At 41.5% G+C, this 20313-nt stretch overlaps 1 protein-coding gene across 1 annotated transcript in view; it reads right to left on the bottom strand.

Annotated features, from left to right (window-relative positions):
• LOC145978990 (E3 ubiquitin-protein ligase Zswim2-like) overlaps positions 1-20313 on the bottom strand; it is a 108431-nt gene that overhangs the window by 3639 nt on the left and 84479 nt on the right. Inside the window, exon 8 of the mRNA XM_083112050.1 lies at positions 8554-8656. Coding sequence (XP_082968176.1) covers positions 8554-8656 — 103 coding nt within the window. The remainder of the gene's footprint in view (positions 1-8553; positions 8657-20313) is intronic.

Raw genomic sequence — 20313 nt, 5'->3', positions numbered from 1 at the left:
ATTTCGATTTATGTGCCCTTCCCGTGGCCTTTCGAAAATCCTGGGCACGCTACTGCATGTTGCACGACATGAATTATTATATAAGTGTAAATGTTCCAAAATTATAATAGCAAACAACTTCCTACTTCCGTATTTAATGTTACGAAACATTATATTCAATGATTCAGTTGCATTACCAAGGGATTTATAATAATGTTTCTGTTAACTCAAGAATTGTTGCAAAATGCGAACTGAGAGAGAATTCTTACGATTCAATTGTTACTCGACCATTATTTCTAACATGTTGATTTTTCCATGTTACACCATAGCATCGTGGATAAGGTCATGATAGCCGGCTTATGCAGTGAAGTGGGTAGCGTAATGAGTAGGGAGACAAATTTATGGTAAATAAAAACTGAGGAGAGCGGTAAATAAACTGTTAGATCAGCGGTATATACCAGCGGTGGAAAAAAAATTGGCACACACTTTTTCATTATGAGAGAAAACAACATAGAAAACAGCTGTAAATTGATAAACTACTTCATTTTTATATACTGTACACATACACAAGTACTTAGCTGTCCAAAACAAACATCAACACAAAATCACTTCATTTCTAAATTGCATATCTCAAGTGATTTATTCATTGTATGTATTTAAAAGATATCCTTGCTGTCCAACAAATAAAATAATCACTAGTTGAAAATCACATGATGATAAACAAAATTCATTCATGACAACACAAATGACCCCATTGTTTCCCTTGATGGGCGGGAACAGACTAATCTTATCGCTGCTACAGCTAGCAAGTTCAATGAAACTGGAAGTTGGGTAGACATTCGGGGGAAGAAAGAAATGCAGCTTGACAGGGAGCGAAGTTTTCGAATTGAGATTATGAGCAAGGGAAATCCAAATTTGCAGCGTCTTCCTGATGTGATCGAAGATAAAACGTTCTTCAGCTGCAAGTGGTAGGAAACTTTTGACAAATGTTTCGTTACAAATCGACAGCTTGCGCGCTCAACCTCGATTGCCGGTTTTTGCGTGTTTTCTACTTAATTTGATGATATTTCACGGTTATTTCGCGAAAAAGCGTTCATTTCGTGGTAAAGCACACATTTCGCATTACTTCGCGAATAACACTCATGGATTTTTCATCATTGGGGGTGTAGTTAGGTGCAGAATGTTCAAAATTGCATTTTTTTTTTCTTTTTCACATTTTGCGATTTCGCGCATCGCGAAAATTCAATGACCCTAGTAATGAGCTACGAAACGACCGGTCCTAGTTTCGAATCTTTGGAATTGCATTTTTGTTATTTTACGTATTTTGGCAAATCGCAACGATGAGCTATGATTAGATGAAATTGATGAAGGGGCGGGCATTCACAGACCAGGGCGGGATTGGAACTGGAGAACTTCGGTGTTGAGTCCGACAGTCAATCACATAACACGTTCGCTTAGCGAACCGGCATAGATTTAGTACCTATTGTGGCGTCGTCTGTTGCACCGGTTCATCGTCATGAGCAGAAAATCGACGTATGTGAGAAAAATACAAAAAAAATAATTGAAACTAGGCCTCGTTCTCGTTCGATACTGGGCTTCCCCGATGGCGCAGTGGTAGCGTCGTCGCCTTGTAATCAAGGGGTCCCGGGTTCGATACCCGGTGGAGGCACAGAGTGGTTCGGATCCCACTTTAAACTGTAGGTCCAGTCCCGATTAGCCTTACTGTGCATAAAGTGGACTTAAAACAGCAAATCAATCAATCGCTCGATACTATGGTATGCCATTAAAAAAAATACCTAAAAGAAATTTACTTTACTATGCGACCTGGTCGGACATACCAAGTGGATGCCTATCTGATTTTTTATTGATAAATCACATGCAGGGCTTTTCAAAATGATTAATCGTATTTCAAACGCCATATGTTTTGAGTCCATAAGTCACAGTAATGACTGATATTGAATGTGTAGGAAAAAACTTATGCATTTTCGTTAACGGAAACACGAGGAACGTTGAGAAACCAAGTTCCTGCCACACATGGACGTAACAATGCTGTTTTTGAGTTCTCTCATAGTTGATGGCAATGACGGCACATATATTTAAAGTAAAATAAAGGAAGAAAAAAGTTACATCGCGGGGGTCATGTACTGGATTGCACAGAAAGCATTTTCTTGTCCGGTCTTCTTTACACTGGTGACGAGTCAGTGGTGGCATCTAGCGGTGTGATATGAAATTAAATGGTTCTTCATACATGTCGAGGTATCGCTTACGAGTCTCTCATTGTAATCACAGAATTTCAACACAACATTTCAAATAGAGTGAATTTTGAATTGCATTGCATTGTATTTTGTTTACATCCTGGACCCAATATCTCGATCGATTGATTGATTTGTGCCACTTTTGGCTAATTTGCGAAGATTGGAATGAGTGATGATATGATGAAACTGATGAATGGACACTCATAAACATCCATGCCCAGGCCGGGATTCCCTGGCGTCGTAACGCGATGTGCTAACCACTCCGACACGGAGGCCGGCGGACCCACGATCTTACCAGCGACAGTTTCAATGCAGGTGTGGGCATTGATGACTGCCATCATCAATTTTATTATTCATCATTTATCTTCGCGATTGACCTGAAGAGGTAGAAAAGCGACTAAAAAGATACCGCAGTTCGGGGAGATTTATATCTCTAATTTTATAATAATTTTGAGGGAGATTGGGTCCCGAGTTCCAATCCCGACTTATAGGCGTTGGCGTTCTTTCTGAGTGTTGTTTCATCAACTTCATAACTTCATGATATCACCCATTCTCATAGTCGCAAGTAGCTCAAAAGTGGCAGGAAACGGGAAGTAAAATAACCTAATTCATTGAGGGGGATATTAGCCCCCTCTTTTCCAAATGCAAATCCAGCCTGTGGTTACCTTATTTCCGAAGCAAACCGGTACACGAATCCCGGGCGCAAAGAATCGGTTGAGAAAATGCTTTCAGATGGGAAAGGAAGAACAAAACAAAAGAAGAGCAATGCGCGATACAGGTCACGCGCAGGCAGCAAATACCGCAGCTCCATTCTGGTCACGTGGGCCGAGTTGAAATAGGAGAGCGCGTGGTCCGAAGCCCAAAGCGAGATAACGAAGGGTTATCCGCCAGCATCCGAAGGAACGGGGGTCGAATTACGTGTGGTGCATTTGCTCACCCCCGCGTGTTTGTTCTGGGGGGGGGGAGGGGCATTTCTCGGCTCCAAGCACAACCAATCCGTAAATTTACGGTAGGGTTACCCTTGCTTGCTTGTAAATTGCTGCGATTTCCATTTTTCTATCGCCGCGAAATCCTTTCCTTTTTATTTTTTTTTTTCGAAGCGATGATTTGTCTTCGAGACCCTTGAAGATTGAACCAGATATTTTCATACATTCTTAGCAGTATTCGAGGCTGGTTCCTAATGCAATGAAATCTATTCGCCATAGGAGAAATATTATGTAGTTGCCAAACCGAACTAATTTTTTATTTTTCATTTTTGTTATTTGCTTTTCTTCCACTTTTGATTAATTCCGACGATGAGGATGAATGATGATATGATGAAATTTATGAAGGAATACTCACAAAGAACAGCCATGCCGAGGCCAGGATTCGAATCCGAAACCACTGCCAAACCGAACTTAAAAGTACACTCTGTCCCATTTATCTCCGGAGCAGGTGAACGACAACAAGACTGCGCAAGTAGCGAGGCCAGACGGCTCCACCAATAAACACGGAGTGGAATGCGTGGAGGGGGAAAGCGACTAGAGTTACTGCTTCGCTCTGAGCTCTCGATTTCCCCCCTTCTCTGCCGCTATGCACGGACTTGCTCCAGAGAAATCTGGAACAGTCGCCAAAGTATATAACTCGATGAGTAAAGGCCAAATACCAATGTATGACAGGCACGAAACATTATTTTTCACTTTAGTAATGATTAAAATAAATCTAATAGCATTTGCAGTTAGTAAGCCACTTTGCCACAAACTCTAGTCTCAGGGCTCCCTCTCTTGTTTTTCATAAAAGAGCAGACCTCCGTGGCGGAGTGGTTAGCACATCGCGCTACGACACTAGGATTCGAATCCCGGGTGTTCATTGTGGGTGACCCTTCATCAATTTCATCACACATCCTCATCGTTGCGATTAGCCAAAAGTGGCGAAAAAGCGAAGTAAAATAAACCAAATCAATCAGTCATAAAATTTTGTACAAGGAAGAAAGCCTTACGAGGGTGGAAGTTTGAAAGGGTCTTCTCTAACCCTGAGTAATAGCCCTTTGGTAGTTGATGGTTCTTTAATTATCGAAGGTTCTCTGAAAGCCCAGTGATCGATTCCAAGGGCTTAAGGGTGGGACATAACGTATGACGGCATTTAAAGATCTCTCGAAGCCTTGTTGGATCTACCTGTTGATAAAAAGTTTAGTCTTCAATAAAATTTTACGAGGGCGCTCCAACCTGAGATTTTCTTCAGAAGGCTGTACGAGGAGGAGAAGGTGTCATTCCGTTTCAATTAAGGAATCTCGTGTTTCATACGTCTGTTGGTTCAGTGTTCAGTACATCGACTTGGATTCATTGATTGATTTGCTTTTTTTTTTCTTCGCTTTTCTGTCACTTTTGGCTAATAGCGAAGATGATCATGAGTGTTGAGAAAATTTTTAAGGAACTCGTTTTAAAAAGTCGGAGAAGAATTGCGATTGGTCACGAAATGAAAACCTGGAGTAAGGAATACATATTTTGATTTCTTCTCAAAAATGACATTACGGTAGTAACGTAGAGTTGTGAGTGGCGTTATTTAAATTATTTATCACTTTTGATTTTCAGTTTTAAATAAAACCTTTTCTTTTAAACCGGAAACTTGTTTTAAAAAGCAAGTTTTCTAAAAACCGAAACCGGGAAAGTATTTGTAATTCCAACCGGGTTATTGTTTGAAAATCGACATTGATAATCGGTCTTGCATGTCATGTCTGAGAAAGATTTTGAAGGTTCAAAATGGAAAACTGTTTTGAAAATTGCAACCAGCAAAGTGTTTTTGAAACCTGAAACTAGGAAACTGTTTATTTTAAAATCGTACCGAAAAAAATTGTTTTGAAAAATGTAAGCCACAAAAGTCTCAAAAACCTGAAAGTTGCTTGAATCCTTGAAGTACAATACTTTCGAAAACCGAAGATAAAATCGGTTTCGAATACCGAAACCGAAAAAAAAAAAAAGATTTTTTGAAAAGTCGTTTTTCAAAAATCTATTTTTGAGATTTCCTAAAAAAAAAAAAACTAAAAAAAAACATTTGGACAGCATTAGTTTTGAGTAAAGGATTTAAGCTGTGACGTCACAAGACTTGCGAGAAACCAGCTGGTGTCTGGTAACCCGAGACGATCTTGAGGAGGGAAGAGGACCACATCGGTGGCGTCCCACGCTCTCCCCGCAACCACCTGTCGCGGACGGCGACATCGTCTGACATCTGGTCGTCGGATTCGGAGTCAAAACAAAGAGCTGCGAAGGGGAGTCAAAAATCAAAACAATATCGCTGAGGAAGGGATACGCCTGAGAAAGATTGGAAGAACATGAATCGTGCTTTTAAAAGGTTCCCTCCTGTCAAATTGACCAGGGTGAGGCTCTTCCCACCCCTTTGGGCTTAGAATATTTCACAGGAAAGGGAAAGTGTCGTGTGGGTAAGATGGTGATGGATGAGGGAATGTTGATGCTGCCTTGACGTCATCGGGTACGATATCACATGGTGACGGGGTAAAGCCAGGGGGTTTAGCACCCTGAAATAGTGTTTGCCCACTTTCATTCCTGCTGCCCACCTAAATACGCTAGGCGAAGAAACTACAGAATGATTTGTAGTAGAGAAAGAATTGCACACATACAGAGGGACAATGAAGTAGAGAAAGTTATAGAAAGAATAAGCTGGTAAAAAGTGATAAAAGAAGAAAAAGATAAACAGAGGAAGACAAAAGAGAGATGAAAAGAAAAAGGGATGCACTGGAAGAAAACAAGAAAAGATGAACAGAGGAGCAAAGAAATGTAAACTGGAAGAAGGAAGGAAAAGATAGAGGAACAATGGAAGGACATGAATGATAAACAGAGGAAGAAAGAAAGGAAAGACAGAAAAAGAGGAAAGGACAGAAAAAGAGGAAGAAATAAATAAAAAGAAAGATATGTAGAAAGAAAGGTAAAGCAAGATAACTAGAGGAAGAAAGAAAAAGAAGATAAAGAGAGGACGAAGGAAAATACAAAGTTAAACAGAGGAAGAACGAAAGGTAAGAAAATAAAATTGAAGCAGTGGATAAAAGATAAACATAAAAAGAAAGGAAAGGATAAACAGAGAAAGAAAAAGACGAAAAGAGAAGCAGGGGAACAAAGACGGAAAGGAATGCAGAAAGAGAAGCAGAGAAAAGGCAAATTGAAAAGAATGAGATAGAGAAGCAGGAAGAAAGATAAACTTAGAAAGGAATAAAGAGAAAGCAAGGGGAAAAGCGATAGAGAAAGAAAGTGGTGTGTGATTTTTGAGTTTAAGTTCACTCTATGAACAAAAAGGCTAGAAGACTGGACCTACAGTTTCCAGACCGGTTCGACCATCCGAAACAAAAGCGAAGAACATCTTTTGCAAATCCTGTTCGAGTACACATTGTACAAAGAAACTAATATTTGACTGTAAATTGAACATAATTAATCACTGTCCTACCAAGGCGTGGCAATCAGCAGCTCCCACATCCGATACGCACAGATAACAAGAAATGATGTCACGCAAGACGCTGCAAAGTATCAATGTAAATGAAGCATGGTGCCTGTTTGTTTTCGGCGGAAAACTTCACTTGAACAAAACCAATGAATGAATGAATCTTTCCCAGTACTCATTATCATTAACAGGCATTCCGAAAAAGCCACGCCGACATCAACAAACCCTCTTCTTCTTCGTTAGATCCGTGTAATAACTTCCGGGGGTGTGTTCACAATGCGCGACGTACAAAAAACCCAAACAACAGGCAACCTGTTCTGGGAACCTCTGATTGCAGCGCTCGTAACGTCAGGCCCCGCAACTACAACCGAACTACGGAATGGACAGCCACGGCAAATTACGTATTTCTTCGAAAATTTCGAGCCACTCGTAAGAGGGCGTTGAGTTATGACTCATCCTGTTTCTTGGATATCAGAGAAAGAATTGAGCATCAGGGTAATCAAAGTAAAGAAGTAAAAGGCTAAATACCGGCACACAGACAAAAAAAGAGTAATAGTATTTTACGAAGCGCTTCAACAGGCATTACAGCGTACGATACGTGGAAACATAAATATTCTTAATATAGTGCTTTCGTTCAACAATAACGAAAATGGTTGTTAACTTTTTTGCAGGGTGCCATGATATTTTTCCATGGGAAACTTTGTGCATTCATTTGTTCCGTTAATAAGTTATCCATTTCTTAGAAAGTGCGTTTGAATATCTGAGATCATGCTGTTAATAACAAGTTACTGAGATTTGTGCCTCGTTTAGCTGCTTCACACAAGCTTACGTGCTTTTTTCTGCACATAATACATGGTTCATTATGAGCAGTGCTCCAAGTGGAAATTCCTATGTGGGGGTCTTCGTCGAGTTTGTGGGTGGGTAAATGGTTAAACATCGAGACGATAAAGAATACTTTATACTTACGTAAATTATGCAAGCTGGGAGTTGCTTTACGCCAATTTTCTTAACTGAGGGGATTGCATCCCCCGGATTTCCTCCACTTCCAACACTGATTATCCAGATTCTGGATTTTTATGTGATTACGTTTCTTTCCTTAGTTTGACATTTTGTTTTAAATGTACTTTCTGCATAGGGTACGATAATCAGAATTGGACCTAACGTTTAAGGTGGGAACTGATCCACTAGGCACCTCCTGAGTATCGAACCCGGAACCCTTTGATTATATACTTTCCTTCCTTGATTTGTAAGCAAGCAAAAATGACAAATGTCGGAACGTTACAAGGTTAGCAATGATAAGCATGAGTTTCATGGCTCATATTTTTACATATTTTGAGGTATATTACACAGTTTTTGTTCAGACTACATATTTTATATAAAATGCGGTATATGTGCCATTTCTCTAGTTTTCATTGGGACAAACATTCAACATTTGATTTGTCTTTTATTTTGATGATTCTTATGTGATTGTGACAGACCAGTCACTTTGGGTTGACACAGACTTTTGATAAACCATGAAAATCACACTCTGATTTCTGTAGACTTCGACCCTAGATTCCGTATCGTCAACTGTTCAGTTCAGCATCCATTTCCTGTTTCCTTTTTGCACGCTTTTACTGAATCATCCTGTATATATATAGGTCTATGAGTTTGTGCCTGTGTTCAGTATTCAATGACATGAATGCGCCTGCTTTCGTGTAAAAAAAATGGTTGTATCCTGTAAATTTTAAAGAGACGATTGTGAACTTTAGCGTAGCTTCTAACACTGAAGGAAGGTTTGGATAACGTCTTATCTCTGATCTAGTTCTCACTCTAGTTCTTAATTTTTAAAGTCAGTTTAAATTTTTTTCCAAGTAATTTTGTCGTTTTAAATTATTACGAATAAGATACTGACCTTGAAAGGCGAGAGACACAAGCAGCACTGCTGCCCTCTGGAAAGAAGCTTGTGTCCATCCAGAACCCGGATCACGTTAGTGCATTTGAGAACGTCTGGAAACCTTAAACAGAAAGAAAGCAGGACAAAATTATATGTACCAGTTCAGACTTTGAACTTCCAACAATGGTGTAAATATTTCAGATTTGTCTGAAATTTTAGTAATAATTACTATTATTATGAGCATGCAATCTCAATTGGATATTATCGATTGTGTCAGTGCACTCCCAAGGGGCCAACCATGTTCTCTCCGGAGGTCTACAGAGGCTTGAAGAAATGTTACGACTTGAAAATTAAATATGTTCCAGGGCTACCTCTATAGATGAAAAGCTATATCCGGAGCGCGATGCTGATCGCATCATCCACACTATGATCGAAATCGAGAACATGAGGAGCCTTACACCTGCTGTTCGTTCCCATGTTCCTTCGTGGCACGGTGCAATGCACAGAGGACAGCTTTATCTTTTTTTTCTTTGCTTTAGAATATTTTTATCGTCAATTCTAATCTTGTCTAAATACTAAACCAAACTCCTTTGCGGAACAGCTCTCTAAGGTCAGGGCTTGCCAAGCGGTAATGCACGGACAGCGAAAGCTAGGATTGAAGCATGGTCTTGTCGGAAGTGACGTCACATAGCGCAGTTCAAAAACGCCAATCGAACCCGCAGCATGCAGTACGCGACAATGCACACTCGAATACTGCACTCGTTCGCTTGTTCATTGTTTGAAGTCAATAGTCAGCCAGATCTTGGTTGTAGTTCTTGTATTGTGTGGAAAGAACATATTTTAAAATGTTGTGTGTATTCTATGGTGAAAAATAAGTGTTTATAACGCGGGAAAAGCAACTTCATCTTCGTTTCATCTACTGATCGTATTAGGCGCTGCAGTCGAATTGCAATTCGAAAGATTCTCGCTTCCAGTCCAAGACTTCGAGACAATTCTCGAAGTGTGTTCGCTTCAAGTACACTGTAAAAAAAATACACTTTCTGCACACTTTTGGAACACTTCCTAGAAACTACTTTTGATCACTTCTTGTACACATTAAATGTGCAAAAGAAGTGTACAGGAAGTGCTTCAATAGTGTACAGGAAGTGTACAAAAAGTGCAGCAAAAGAAGTGTACAGGAAGTGTGCAAGGAGTGCTTCCAATATAAAGGTGTCCCAAAAGTGTGTAAGAAGTGTGCTGCAGAAACTACTTTTGATCACTTCTGGTACACTTTACACATTTGGAACACTTGTGAAAATACTTGAGCGACACTTCTTGCACACATGAGATATATCGCAATTCAGTACTCATACTTAGTTTCTAAAATAAAAATACTGTTGACTCACACTTAACTTCACAATTGAAGGAGGAAAAAGCAACAACTTTCAACTGTGAACCTTAAATTTTGTGTGATGCGTGTTTGTTTTTCTGCGATTCTTTTTTTTTTGTCCTCGTTTTCCATTTAGAAGGGTACACCTTCTCTTTGGTAAGTGAATTGTTTCCATAAATGTTTTCCCTTGCAAGGTGATGGTCTAAGTGTTTTCAGTAATGAAGTGGTACATATTTACTTATTCTGAGGGTAGTTCACTTAGATCTTATTTATGCAGTAGTGGGAAAATTACTTCAGTTAGGAAAGTAATAATTTGCTATGGTGCGGCATGTGTTGGATATATCACGTGCCGTAGTTCCGGAGGATGATGGATATTATACAGCTGGTAGTCAGGATGCTGTGGATCTATCAGGAAGGTGTACATGGTTAAGAGATGCTGTAATGGTGTGCAGTGGTATGTGGGAAGGCAGTCGTGTAGAGCATCTTCGTACATTGTGCTAAGAAGTTGTGGATGGTGCGAGTTCATTCGACCAGTTATATATTTGCGACGGATGGCTTCGATGTGGGTTGTGATTTCGGGAAAGGTTATTCGCTCGTACAGTAGTCGTGTAGGACTTGGTAGGACTACTCTGAAGGCCAAACGAAGAGCATGTCTTTCCAGAACTTGTAGTTTGTGATAGAATGAGTCTGGGGCTGATATCCATGCAGTGTGGCCGTAAGTAATTGCTGGTCGAAGGAAAGCCTTGTAGGTATGTAGGACAACCTGGGAGTTGAGTCCCCAGGATGTTCCAATTAGCCGTTTGAGCAAGCTCAGACGATTTGTAGCTTTTTGGACGATGTTGAGCAATTGAGGTTTCCAGGTTAGCTTGGAGTCAAATATGACTCCCAGGTATTTTGCAGTGGTGGCAGGCAGAATTGGAGTTCCCCGTATTATGATGTTTAATAATGTTGGGTTCCTTTGGATCTTCGAGCGACAGCCTGTCTGCAGAAACACCAATGCTTGTGTTTTGAGAGCATTAATTGTGAGACGCCATGTGTCACACCATCTTTGGAAGGAGTTTATAGCTGGTTGGAGAGTTTTGTTTATAGCTTGGATGGTTGAACAACAGGCGAGAAATGCGGTGTCGTCAGCGAATTGGTAGATAGAAACTTGTGGGGGTTTTGGCATATCGGCAACGTATAGTATGTAGAGTAATGGTGATAAAGCAGCACCCTGTGGAACGCCAGAGTAAGGGAAAATGGGGTATGACATTGCTCCATTTACAGTGACATAGGCGACCCTATTTGTTAGGAAGCTGTGTACTAATCTGACATAGGAAAGCGGTAGGTGGAATTTATGGAGCTTGTAGATGAGCCCAGTATGCCATACTTTGTCAAATGCTTTCTCTAGGTCGAATAGTACTAGGCAGGATGGTTTGGATGTGTTGAAATGATTTGTGATGCGAGTCGTTAGTTTTAATAAATTATCAAGGACACTGTGTTGAGGTCTAAAGCCTGCTTGGTGCGACGGAAGTAAACTGTGTGCTTGTAAGTGCATGTGTATGCGTCGAACAATGATGCGTTCGAATATTTTGCTAAAGGTTGATGTGAGCTGAATAGGTCGATAGTTTGTTGGGTTGGTACTATCTTTGTTTGGTTTTGGGAACATTAGAACCTTTGAAATCTTCCAGTCTGTCGGGTAGTGTCCTGTGCGGAGGATAAAATTGTAGATAATGGCCAGAAAGGACAGCAATGCAAGCGGGGCCTGTTTAATCAATACGTATGTGATATTGTCCAATCCGGGAGCAGTGTTTCTCTTCCTACGCACAGTATTGATAATATCGTCTGTTGTGATAGGAACAGTTAGAGCATTTGTAGGATCAATAGTGTGCGTATTACTGGGTTGCAGTTGCCTGTTATTGGGGTTTGTGACTGTCAATTTTGGTCTGGAGGCGGAGATTTGGAGCTAGTTGCGGTGTCGGAGTGAAAGTGTCTTGCAAGGCATTTGCGAAGGCATAAGCTTTTTCAGTGTCTGTGTTTAGAGCTGCGTCCTTGATTGTTATCGGATAAGGAGTACTACTGGATTGTCCAGTGAGCACCTTGAAACGTTTCCAGTATTTTGTGGGATGGCTTTCGTCACTCAATTGGTTGCACGTTTCAATCCATCGACGTTGTTTATAAGCTTTTATATAGTTATGAACTGTACGCAGCCATTGACGGTGTAAGTTAAGGGATTCAGGATTTCTGGTCTGGAGATAGTCCCTGTATGCTCGTCGTGATGCTGTGATTAGGTGAAGATATTGCGGAGGTAGCTTTGGTTTGTAACTATTGAGAGTGGTCGTAGGTATGTTAGTGGTTGCCGCACTGGTAATCTGAGCAGTAAGATGTTCCACCGCCGTATCGAGTTCCTCTGAATTGTTTGGTTCTGGATGCGGGTGAGAAAAAGCATTCTGTAGCTTTTCACTATATGCCTCCCAGTTCGCTTTGTTGTAACACCAGATTTTTCGAGGTTGTATTGTACTGCTCGTATTGCGGTTACCAAGATTTAAGGTAATTTTCACTGGGTCATGGTCACTGCCGATGGAATCCAGCACAGATATGTTCAAGCAGGCACTTAGAGATGTTGATGTTATAACAACGTCAGGGGTGGTGTTATTTATGGGACGTGTGGCTCTGGGCAGTACATGGAATTCTGCTGTAGTGTTTTGGTCCAGAAATTGTAAACAGTTTGTTTTGTCTTGCATGGTTCGGCTATGATAATTGATGTCCGCTGCTATGATATAATGTTTGCTAAGGGTTTGGATATGTTGAAAGAATTGGTATGGAATAGTCTCCCCTGGTCTTACATAGATGGTAGCAAATGTAACGACCCGGGATGGAAAGTAAATTGTACTAGCAGTATGTTCTGGCAAGTGGAAGTGTGGTGGGAAGGTAACTGTTCGATATGGTAATTTTCTATCTACTCCAATTGCTGTGCCGCCGTTTACTCTTAAGCCCGGCGGGCCATCGTGGCGTAAGATGTTGTATGGTGGAATATGACAGATCATTTTTGGAGCAAGATAAGTTTCGTTTAGCGCAAAGCAGTGAACAGATTCTTCCAAGAGCAGGTGTTGCAATAAAGCTTTTCGTTTAGAAACGGATCGGATATTTAAAAATAGAAAATTATACATATTCCGTACTGCCATATTCAAAACCTTAAACCGCAGTTTCCAAGTGGGATATGTGGAAATGCACGTGAGGACCAGACCAGAGTATGTTGCATGGAGTTGCAAGTTGAAAATGGTTTTTGCCGATGCCGTTACTTGGGTTAATATGTGCGTTCTTAAAAATGGGTGCACATTTTGGAGAGTCAGTGTGAAGAAACGTATTAGATCTTCCACTGTTACAGGATGTCGTAGTGAGTTGTCAGGTTCCGTAGCAGTGTCATTGGTGCGCAGGGGGACTGTTAGGTCGGGGTGTTCAGGTATTGCTTCAGGCTTGGCTTTGCATTTGTAGCTGTATGTAGGATGGTTTTCCGTACATGTGACACATTTTGGTGGAGCAGTTTGGTTTTGACATTCTTTGGTTGAATGGGGTCCTGAACAGTATCCGCATTTATCTCGGTTTGGACATGCAGCGGTAGTGTGCTTGTTATACTATTGGCATTTTTCGCACCGCAATGGAAGAGGTTGTTGAGAACGGGATGGTTCAACTTTGTACCTGCGTCTGTATATGTATGCTCCACTGTGTAGTAGTGTGTCTACAGCATTTTGTGAGTCTGTTAGGACCCGCACCATGTATGTGGGTCCGTTGTTATTGCGAATACGGATACATTTGCGGATTTGTACACCTTCGCATTGCAGTTCCTCAAAGATCTCCTCGTCTGTTAAGACAGGTTCTACACCCCTGATGACTACTGATAGTAGTGGGGATTTATGTGGTGGTGGTGGTTGTTTTTGAGTGGAAGCATTCAGTGTTTGGATGTTTGCTTTGGCTCCATAAATTTCAAAAGAAGCTTTGTTTCTAATTAGTTTTGCAAAGTCTGGATCTGGTGATTTCAATATGATGCCATTACGGGTGAACAGTATTTGTGCAATTTGTGCCCTTGGTACATACTTAGATGTTTGTTGGAACACATGTTTTGCTGTATTGAATTTGGTGTCGTAATTGGTGAGCAGGAAGTTGTATAAGCTATTATCCTGTTGTTTGGATTTTAGTTGGGTTGCATGAGCTGTATTTCCTGTATCTCGTTTAATTGGTGATCTAGATCGTTGACGTTGAGGTAGAGGTAATCCTTCATAGGAATTGCGACGTCGGTGTTTTGTGGAATAGCTGGACGTTTGCATTGGATCATTGGTACTTCGTGAATCGAGCATCGTCTCGGAGTTTGGACCGTCCGTCCGTTTAGTACCTCCGGTGAAGGTTTTCACCCCTTCTCGCTGTCGTAGCAGCGTTGCAGGAAGACCATGATGCATATCAGAAGACCACAACCGTGAGTTGTTATATGATCCAATGGAACAAACGAAAATCCTGTGGGAAAGCGCACAAACTCAAACCAACCGGCAACTCAATCCAAAGAGCAATTCCAAACTAATTGTAGAGCCCAAGACAACCAAGAAGAGGAAGGATGAAGGTAATAAGGAAAAACAGTTTCAAAAAATAGTGTAAGTCGAATGTCTGCTCCACTCAACGTGTTCAACCAAAAGAAGGTTCCTCGCAATCACCTAACCACCGTATAGGCACAATTGGTACCGTTTGTCCGTTCCAGACTTACGGCTTCCACCTGGAGTAATTGGCCCACGATGCGTGACACAAGAGAGACCGACTTACGATTACCTATACCTTGATCTGTCTGCAATTCTTTTTTTTTTTTTTCTCCTCGTTTTCCATTTAGAAGGGTACACCTTCTCTTTGGTAAGTGAATTGTTTCCATAAATGTTTTCCCTTGCAAGGTGATGGTCTAAGTGTTTTCAGTAATGAAGTGGTACATATTTACTTATTCTGAGGGTAGTTCACTTAGATCTTATTTATGCAGTAGTGGGAAAATTACTTCAGTTAGGAAAGTAATAATTTGCTATGGTGCGGCATGTGTTGGATATATCACGTGCCGTAGTTCCGGAGGATGATGGATATTATACAGCTGGTAGTCAGGATGCTGTGGATCTATCAGGAAAGTGTACCTGGTTAAGAGATGCTGTAATGGTGTGCAGTGGTATGTGGGAAGGCAGTCGTGTAGAGCATCTTCGTACATTGTGCTAAGAAGTTGTGGATGGTGCGAGTTCATTCGACCAGTTATATATTTGTGACGGATGGCTTCGATGTGTGTTGTGATTTCGGGAAAGGTTATTCGCTCGTACAGTAGTCGTGTAGGACTTGGTAGGACTACTCTGAAGGCCAAACGAAGAGCATGTCTTTCCAGAACTTGTAGTTTGTGATAGAATGAGTCTGGGGCTGATATCCATGCAGTGTGGCCGTAAGTAATTGCTGGTCGAAGGAAAGCCTTGTAGGTATGTAGGACAACCTGGGAGTTGAGTCCCCAGGATGTTCCAATTAGCCGTTTGAGCAAGCTCAGACGATTTGTAGCTTTTTGGACGATGTTGAGCAATTGAGGTTTCCAGGTTAGCTTGGAGTCAAATATGACTCCCAGATATTTTGCAGTGGTGGCAGGCAGAATTGGAGTTCCCCGTATTTTGATGTTTAATAATGTTGGGTTCCTTTGGATCTTCGAGCGACAGCCTGTCTGCAGAAACACCAATGCTTGTGTTTTGAGAGCATTAATTGTGAGACGCCATGTGTCACACCATCTTTGGAAGGAGTTTATAGCTGGTTGGAGAGTTTTGTTTATAGCTTGGATGGTTGAACAACAGGCGAGAAATGCGGTGTCGTCAGCGAATTGGTAGATAGAAACTTGTGGGGGTTTTGGCATATCGGCAACGTATAGTATGTAGAGTAATGGTGATAAAGCAGCACCCTGTGGAACGCCAGAGTAAGGGAAAATGGGGTATGACATTGCTCCATTTACAGTGACATAGGCGACCCTATTTGTTAGGAAGCTGTGTACTAATCTGACATAGGAAAGCGGTAGGTGGAATTTATGGAGCTTGTAGATGAGCCCAGTATGCCATACTTTGTCAAATGCTTTCTCCAGGTCGAATAGTACTAGGCAGGATGGTTTGGATGTGTTGAAATGATTTGTGATGCGAGTCGTTAGTTTTAATAAATTATCAAGGACACTGTGTTGAGGTCTAAAGCCTGCTTGGTGCGACGGAAGTAAACTGTGTGCTTGTAAGTGCATGTGTATGCGTCGAACAATGATGCGTTCGAATATTTTGCTAAAGGTTGATGTGAGCTGAATAGGTCGATAGTTTGTTGGGTTGGTACTATCTTTGTTTGGTTTTGGGAACATTAGAACCTTTGATATCTTCCAGTCTGTCGGGTAGTGTCCTGTGCGGAGGATAAAATTGTAGATAATGGCCAGAAAGGACAGCAATGCAAGCGGGGCCTGTTTAATCAATACGTATGTGATATTGTCCAATCCGGGAGCAGTGTTTCTCTTCCTACGCACAGTATTGATAATATCGTCTGTTGTGATAGGAACAGTTAGAGCATTTGTAGGATCAATAGTGTGCGTATTACTGGGTTGCAGTTGCCTGTTATTGGGGTTTGTGACTCTGTCAATTTTGGTCTGGAGGCGGAGATTTGGAGCTAGTTGCGGTGTCGGAGTGAAAGTGTCTTGCAAGGCATTTGCGAAGGCATAAGCTTTTTCAGTGTCTGTGTTTAGAGCTGCGTCCTTGATTGTTATCGGATAAGGAGTACTACTGGATTGTCCAGTGAGCACCTTGAAACGTTTCCAGTATTTTGTGGGATGGCTTTCGTCACTCAATTGGTTGCACGTTTCAATCCATCGACGTTGTTTATAAGCTTTTATATAGTTATGAACTGTACGCAGCCATTGACGGTGTAAGTTAAGGGATTCAGGATTTCTGGTCTGGAGATAGTCCCTGTATGCTCGTCGTGATGCTGTGATTAGGTGAAGATATTGCGGAGGTAGCTTTGGTTTGTAACTATTGAGAGTGGTCGTAGGTATGTTAGTGGTTGCCGCACTGGTAATCTGAGCAGTAAGATGTTCCACCGCCGTATCGAGTTCCTCTGAATTGTTTGGTGGTGGATGCGGGTGAGAAAAAGCATTCTGTAGCTTTTCACTATATGCCTCCCAGTTCGCTTTGTTGTAACACCAGATTTTTCGAGGTTGTATTGTACTGCTCGTATTGCGGTTACCAAGATTTAAGGTAATTTTCACTGGGTCATGGTCACTGCCGATGGAATCCAGCACAGATATGTTCAAGCAGGCACTTAGAGATGTTGATGTTATAACAACGTCAGGGGTGGTGTTATTTATGGGACGTGTGGCTCTGGGCAGTACATGGAATTCTGCTGTAGTGTTTTGGTCCAGAAATTGTAAACAGTTTGTTTTGTCTTGCATGGTTCGGCTATGATAATTGATGTCCGCTGCTATGATATAATGTTTGCTAAGGGTTTGGATATGTTGAAAGAATTGGTATGGAATAGTCTCCCCTGGTCTTACATAGATGGTAGCAAATGTAACGACCCGGGATGGAAAGTAGATTGTACTAGCAGTATGTTCTGGCAAGTGGAAGTGTGGTGGGAAGGTAACTGTTCGATATGGTAATTTTCTATCTACTCCAATTGCTGTGCCGCCGTTTACTCTTAAGCCCGGCGGGCCATCGTGGCGTAAGATGTTGTATGGTGGAATATGACAGATCATTTTTGGAGCAAGATAGGTTTCGTTTAGCGCAAAGCAGTGAACAGATTCTTCCAAGAGCAGGTGTTGCAATAAAGCTTTTCGTTTAGAAACGGATCGGATATTTAAAAATAGAAAATTATACATATTCCGTACTGCCATATTCAAAACCTTAAACCGCAGTTTCCAAGTGGGATATGTGGAAATGCACGTGAGGACCAGAGTATGTTGCATGGAGTTGCAAGTTGAAAATGGTTTTTGCCGATGCCGTTACTTGGGTTAATATGTGCGTTCTTAAAAATGGGTGCACATTTTGGAGAGTCAGTGTGAAGAAACGTATTAGATCTTCCACTGTTACAGGATGTCGTAGTGAGTTGTCAGGTTCCGTAGCAGTGTCATTGGTGCGCAGGGGGACTGTTAGGTCGGGGTGTTCAGGTATTGCTTCAGGCTTGGCTTTGCATTTGTAGCTGTATGTAGGATGGTTTTCCGTACATGTGACACATTTTGGTGGAGCAGTTTGGTTTTGACATTCTTTGGTTGAATGGGGTCCTGAACAGTATCCGCATTTATCTCGGTTTGGACATGCAGCGGTAGTGTGCTTGTTATACTGTTGGCATTTTTCGCACCGCAATGGAAGAGGTTGTTGAGAACGGGATGGTTCAACTTTGTACCTGCGTCTGTATATGTATGCTCCACTGTGTAGTAGTGTGTCTACAGCATTTTGTGAGTCTGTTAGGACCCGCACCATGTATGTGGGTCCGTTGTTATTGCGAATACGGATACATTTGCGGATTTGTACACCTTCGCATTGCAGTTCCTCAAAGATCTCCTCGTCTGTTAAGACAGGTTCTACACCCCTGATGACTACCGATAGTAGTGGGGATTTATGTGGTGGTGGTGGTTGTTTTTGAGTGGAAGCATTCAGTGTTTGGATGTTTGCTTTGGCTCCATAAATTTCAAAAGAAGCTTTGTTTCTAATTAGTTTTGCAAAGTCTGGATCTGGTGATTTCAATATGATGCCATTACGGGTGAACAGTATTTGTGCAATTTGTGCCCTTGGTACATACTTAGATGTTTGTTGGAACACATGTTTTGCTGTATTGAATTTGGTGTCGTAATTGGTGAGCAGGAAGTTGTATAAGCTGTTATCCTGTTGTTTGGATTTTAGTTGGGTTGCATGAGCTGTATTTCCTGTATCTCGTTTAATTGGTGATCTAGATCGTTGACGTTGAGGTAGAGGTAATCCTTCATAGGAATTGCGACGTCGGTGTTTTGTGGAATAGCTGGACGTTTGCATTGGATCATTGGTACTTCGTGAATCGAGCATCGTCTCGGAGTTTGGACCGTTCGTCCGTTTAGTACCTCCGGTGAAGGTTTTCACCCCTTCTCGCTGTCGTAGCAGCGTTGCAGGAAGACCATGATGCATATCAGAAGACCACAACCGTGAGTTGTTTATATGATCCAATAGAACAAACGCAAATCCTATGGGAAAAGAGGCACAAACTCAAACCAACTGACAACTCAATCCAAAGAAGCGAATCCAAATTCCAAACTAATTGTAGAGCCCAAGACAAAAGAAGAGGAAGGATGAAGGTAGTAAGGGAAAACAGTTTCAAAAAATAGTGCAAGTCGTATGTCTGCTCCACTCAACGTGTTCAACCAAAAAGGTTCCTCGCAATCACCTAACCACCGTATAGGCACAATTGGTACCGTTTGTCCGTTCCAGACTTACGGCTTCCACCTGGAATAATTGGCCCACGATGCGTGACACAAGAGAGACCGACTTATGATTACCTATACCTTGATGTCTGCGATTCTTTTTTTTTTTTTTTTTTTTTTTGTCCTCGTTTTCCATTTAGAAGGGTACACCTTCTCTTTGGTAAGTGAATTGTTTCCATAAATGTTTTCCCTTGCAAGGTGATGGTCTAAGTGTTTTCAGTAATGAAGTGGTACATATTTACTTATTCTGAGGGTAGTTCACTTAGATCTTATTTATGCAGTAGTGGGAAAATTACTTCAGTTAGGAAAGTAATAATTTGCTATGGTGCGGCATGTGTTGGATATATCACGTGCCGTAGTTCCGGAGGATGATGGATATTATACAGCTGGTAGTCAGGATGCTGTGGATCTATCAGGAAGGTGTACATGGTTAAGAGATGCTGTAATGGTGTGCAGTGGTATGTGGGAAGGCAGTCGTGTAGAGCATCTTCGTACATTGTGCTAAGAAGTTGTGGATGGTGCGAGTTCATTCGACCAGTTATATATTTGTGACGAATGGCTTCGATGTGGGTTGTGATTTCGGGAAAGGTTATTCGCTCGTACAGTAGTCGTGTAGGACTTGGTAGGACTACTCTGAAGGCCAAACGAAGAGCATGTCTTTCCAGAACTTGTAGTTTGTGATAGAATGAGTCTGGGGCTGATATCCATGCAGTGTGGCCGTAAGTAATTGCTGGTCGAAGGAAAGCCTTGTAGGTATGTAGGACAACCTGGGAGTTGAGTCCCCAGGATGTTCCAATTAGCCGTTTGAGCAAGCTCAGACGATTTGTAGCTTTTTGGACGATGTTGAGCAATTGAGGTTTCCAGGTTAGCTTGGAGTCAAATATGACTCCCAGATATTTTGCAGTGGTGGCAGGCAGAATTGGAGTTCCCCGTATTTTGATGTTTAATAATGTTGGGTTCCTTTGGATCT

This window comes from Lepisma saccharinum, chromosome 25 (assembly GCF_977018435.1).
Source record: "Lepisma saccharinum chromosome 25, izLepSacc3.1, whole genome shotgun sequence".
Lineage (NCBI taxonomy): Eukaryota > Metazoa > Arthropoda > Insecta > Zygentoma > Lepismatidae > Lepisma > Lepisma saccharinum.
This window is presented reverse-complemented; position numbering and strand designations above follow the sequence as displayed.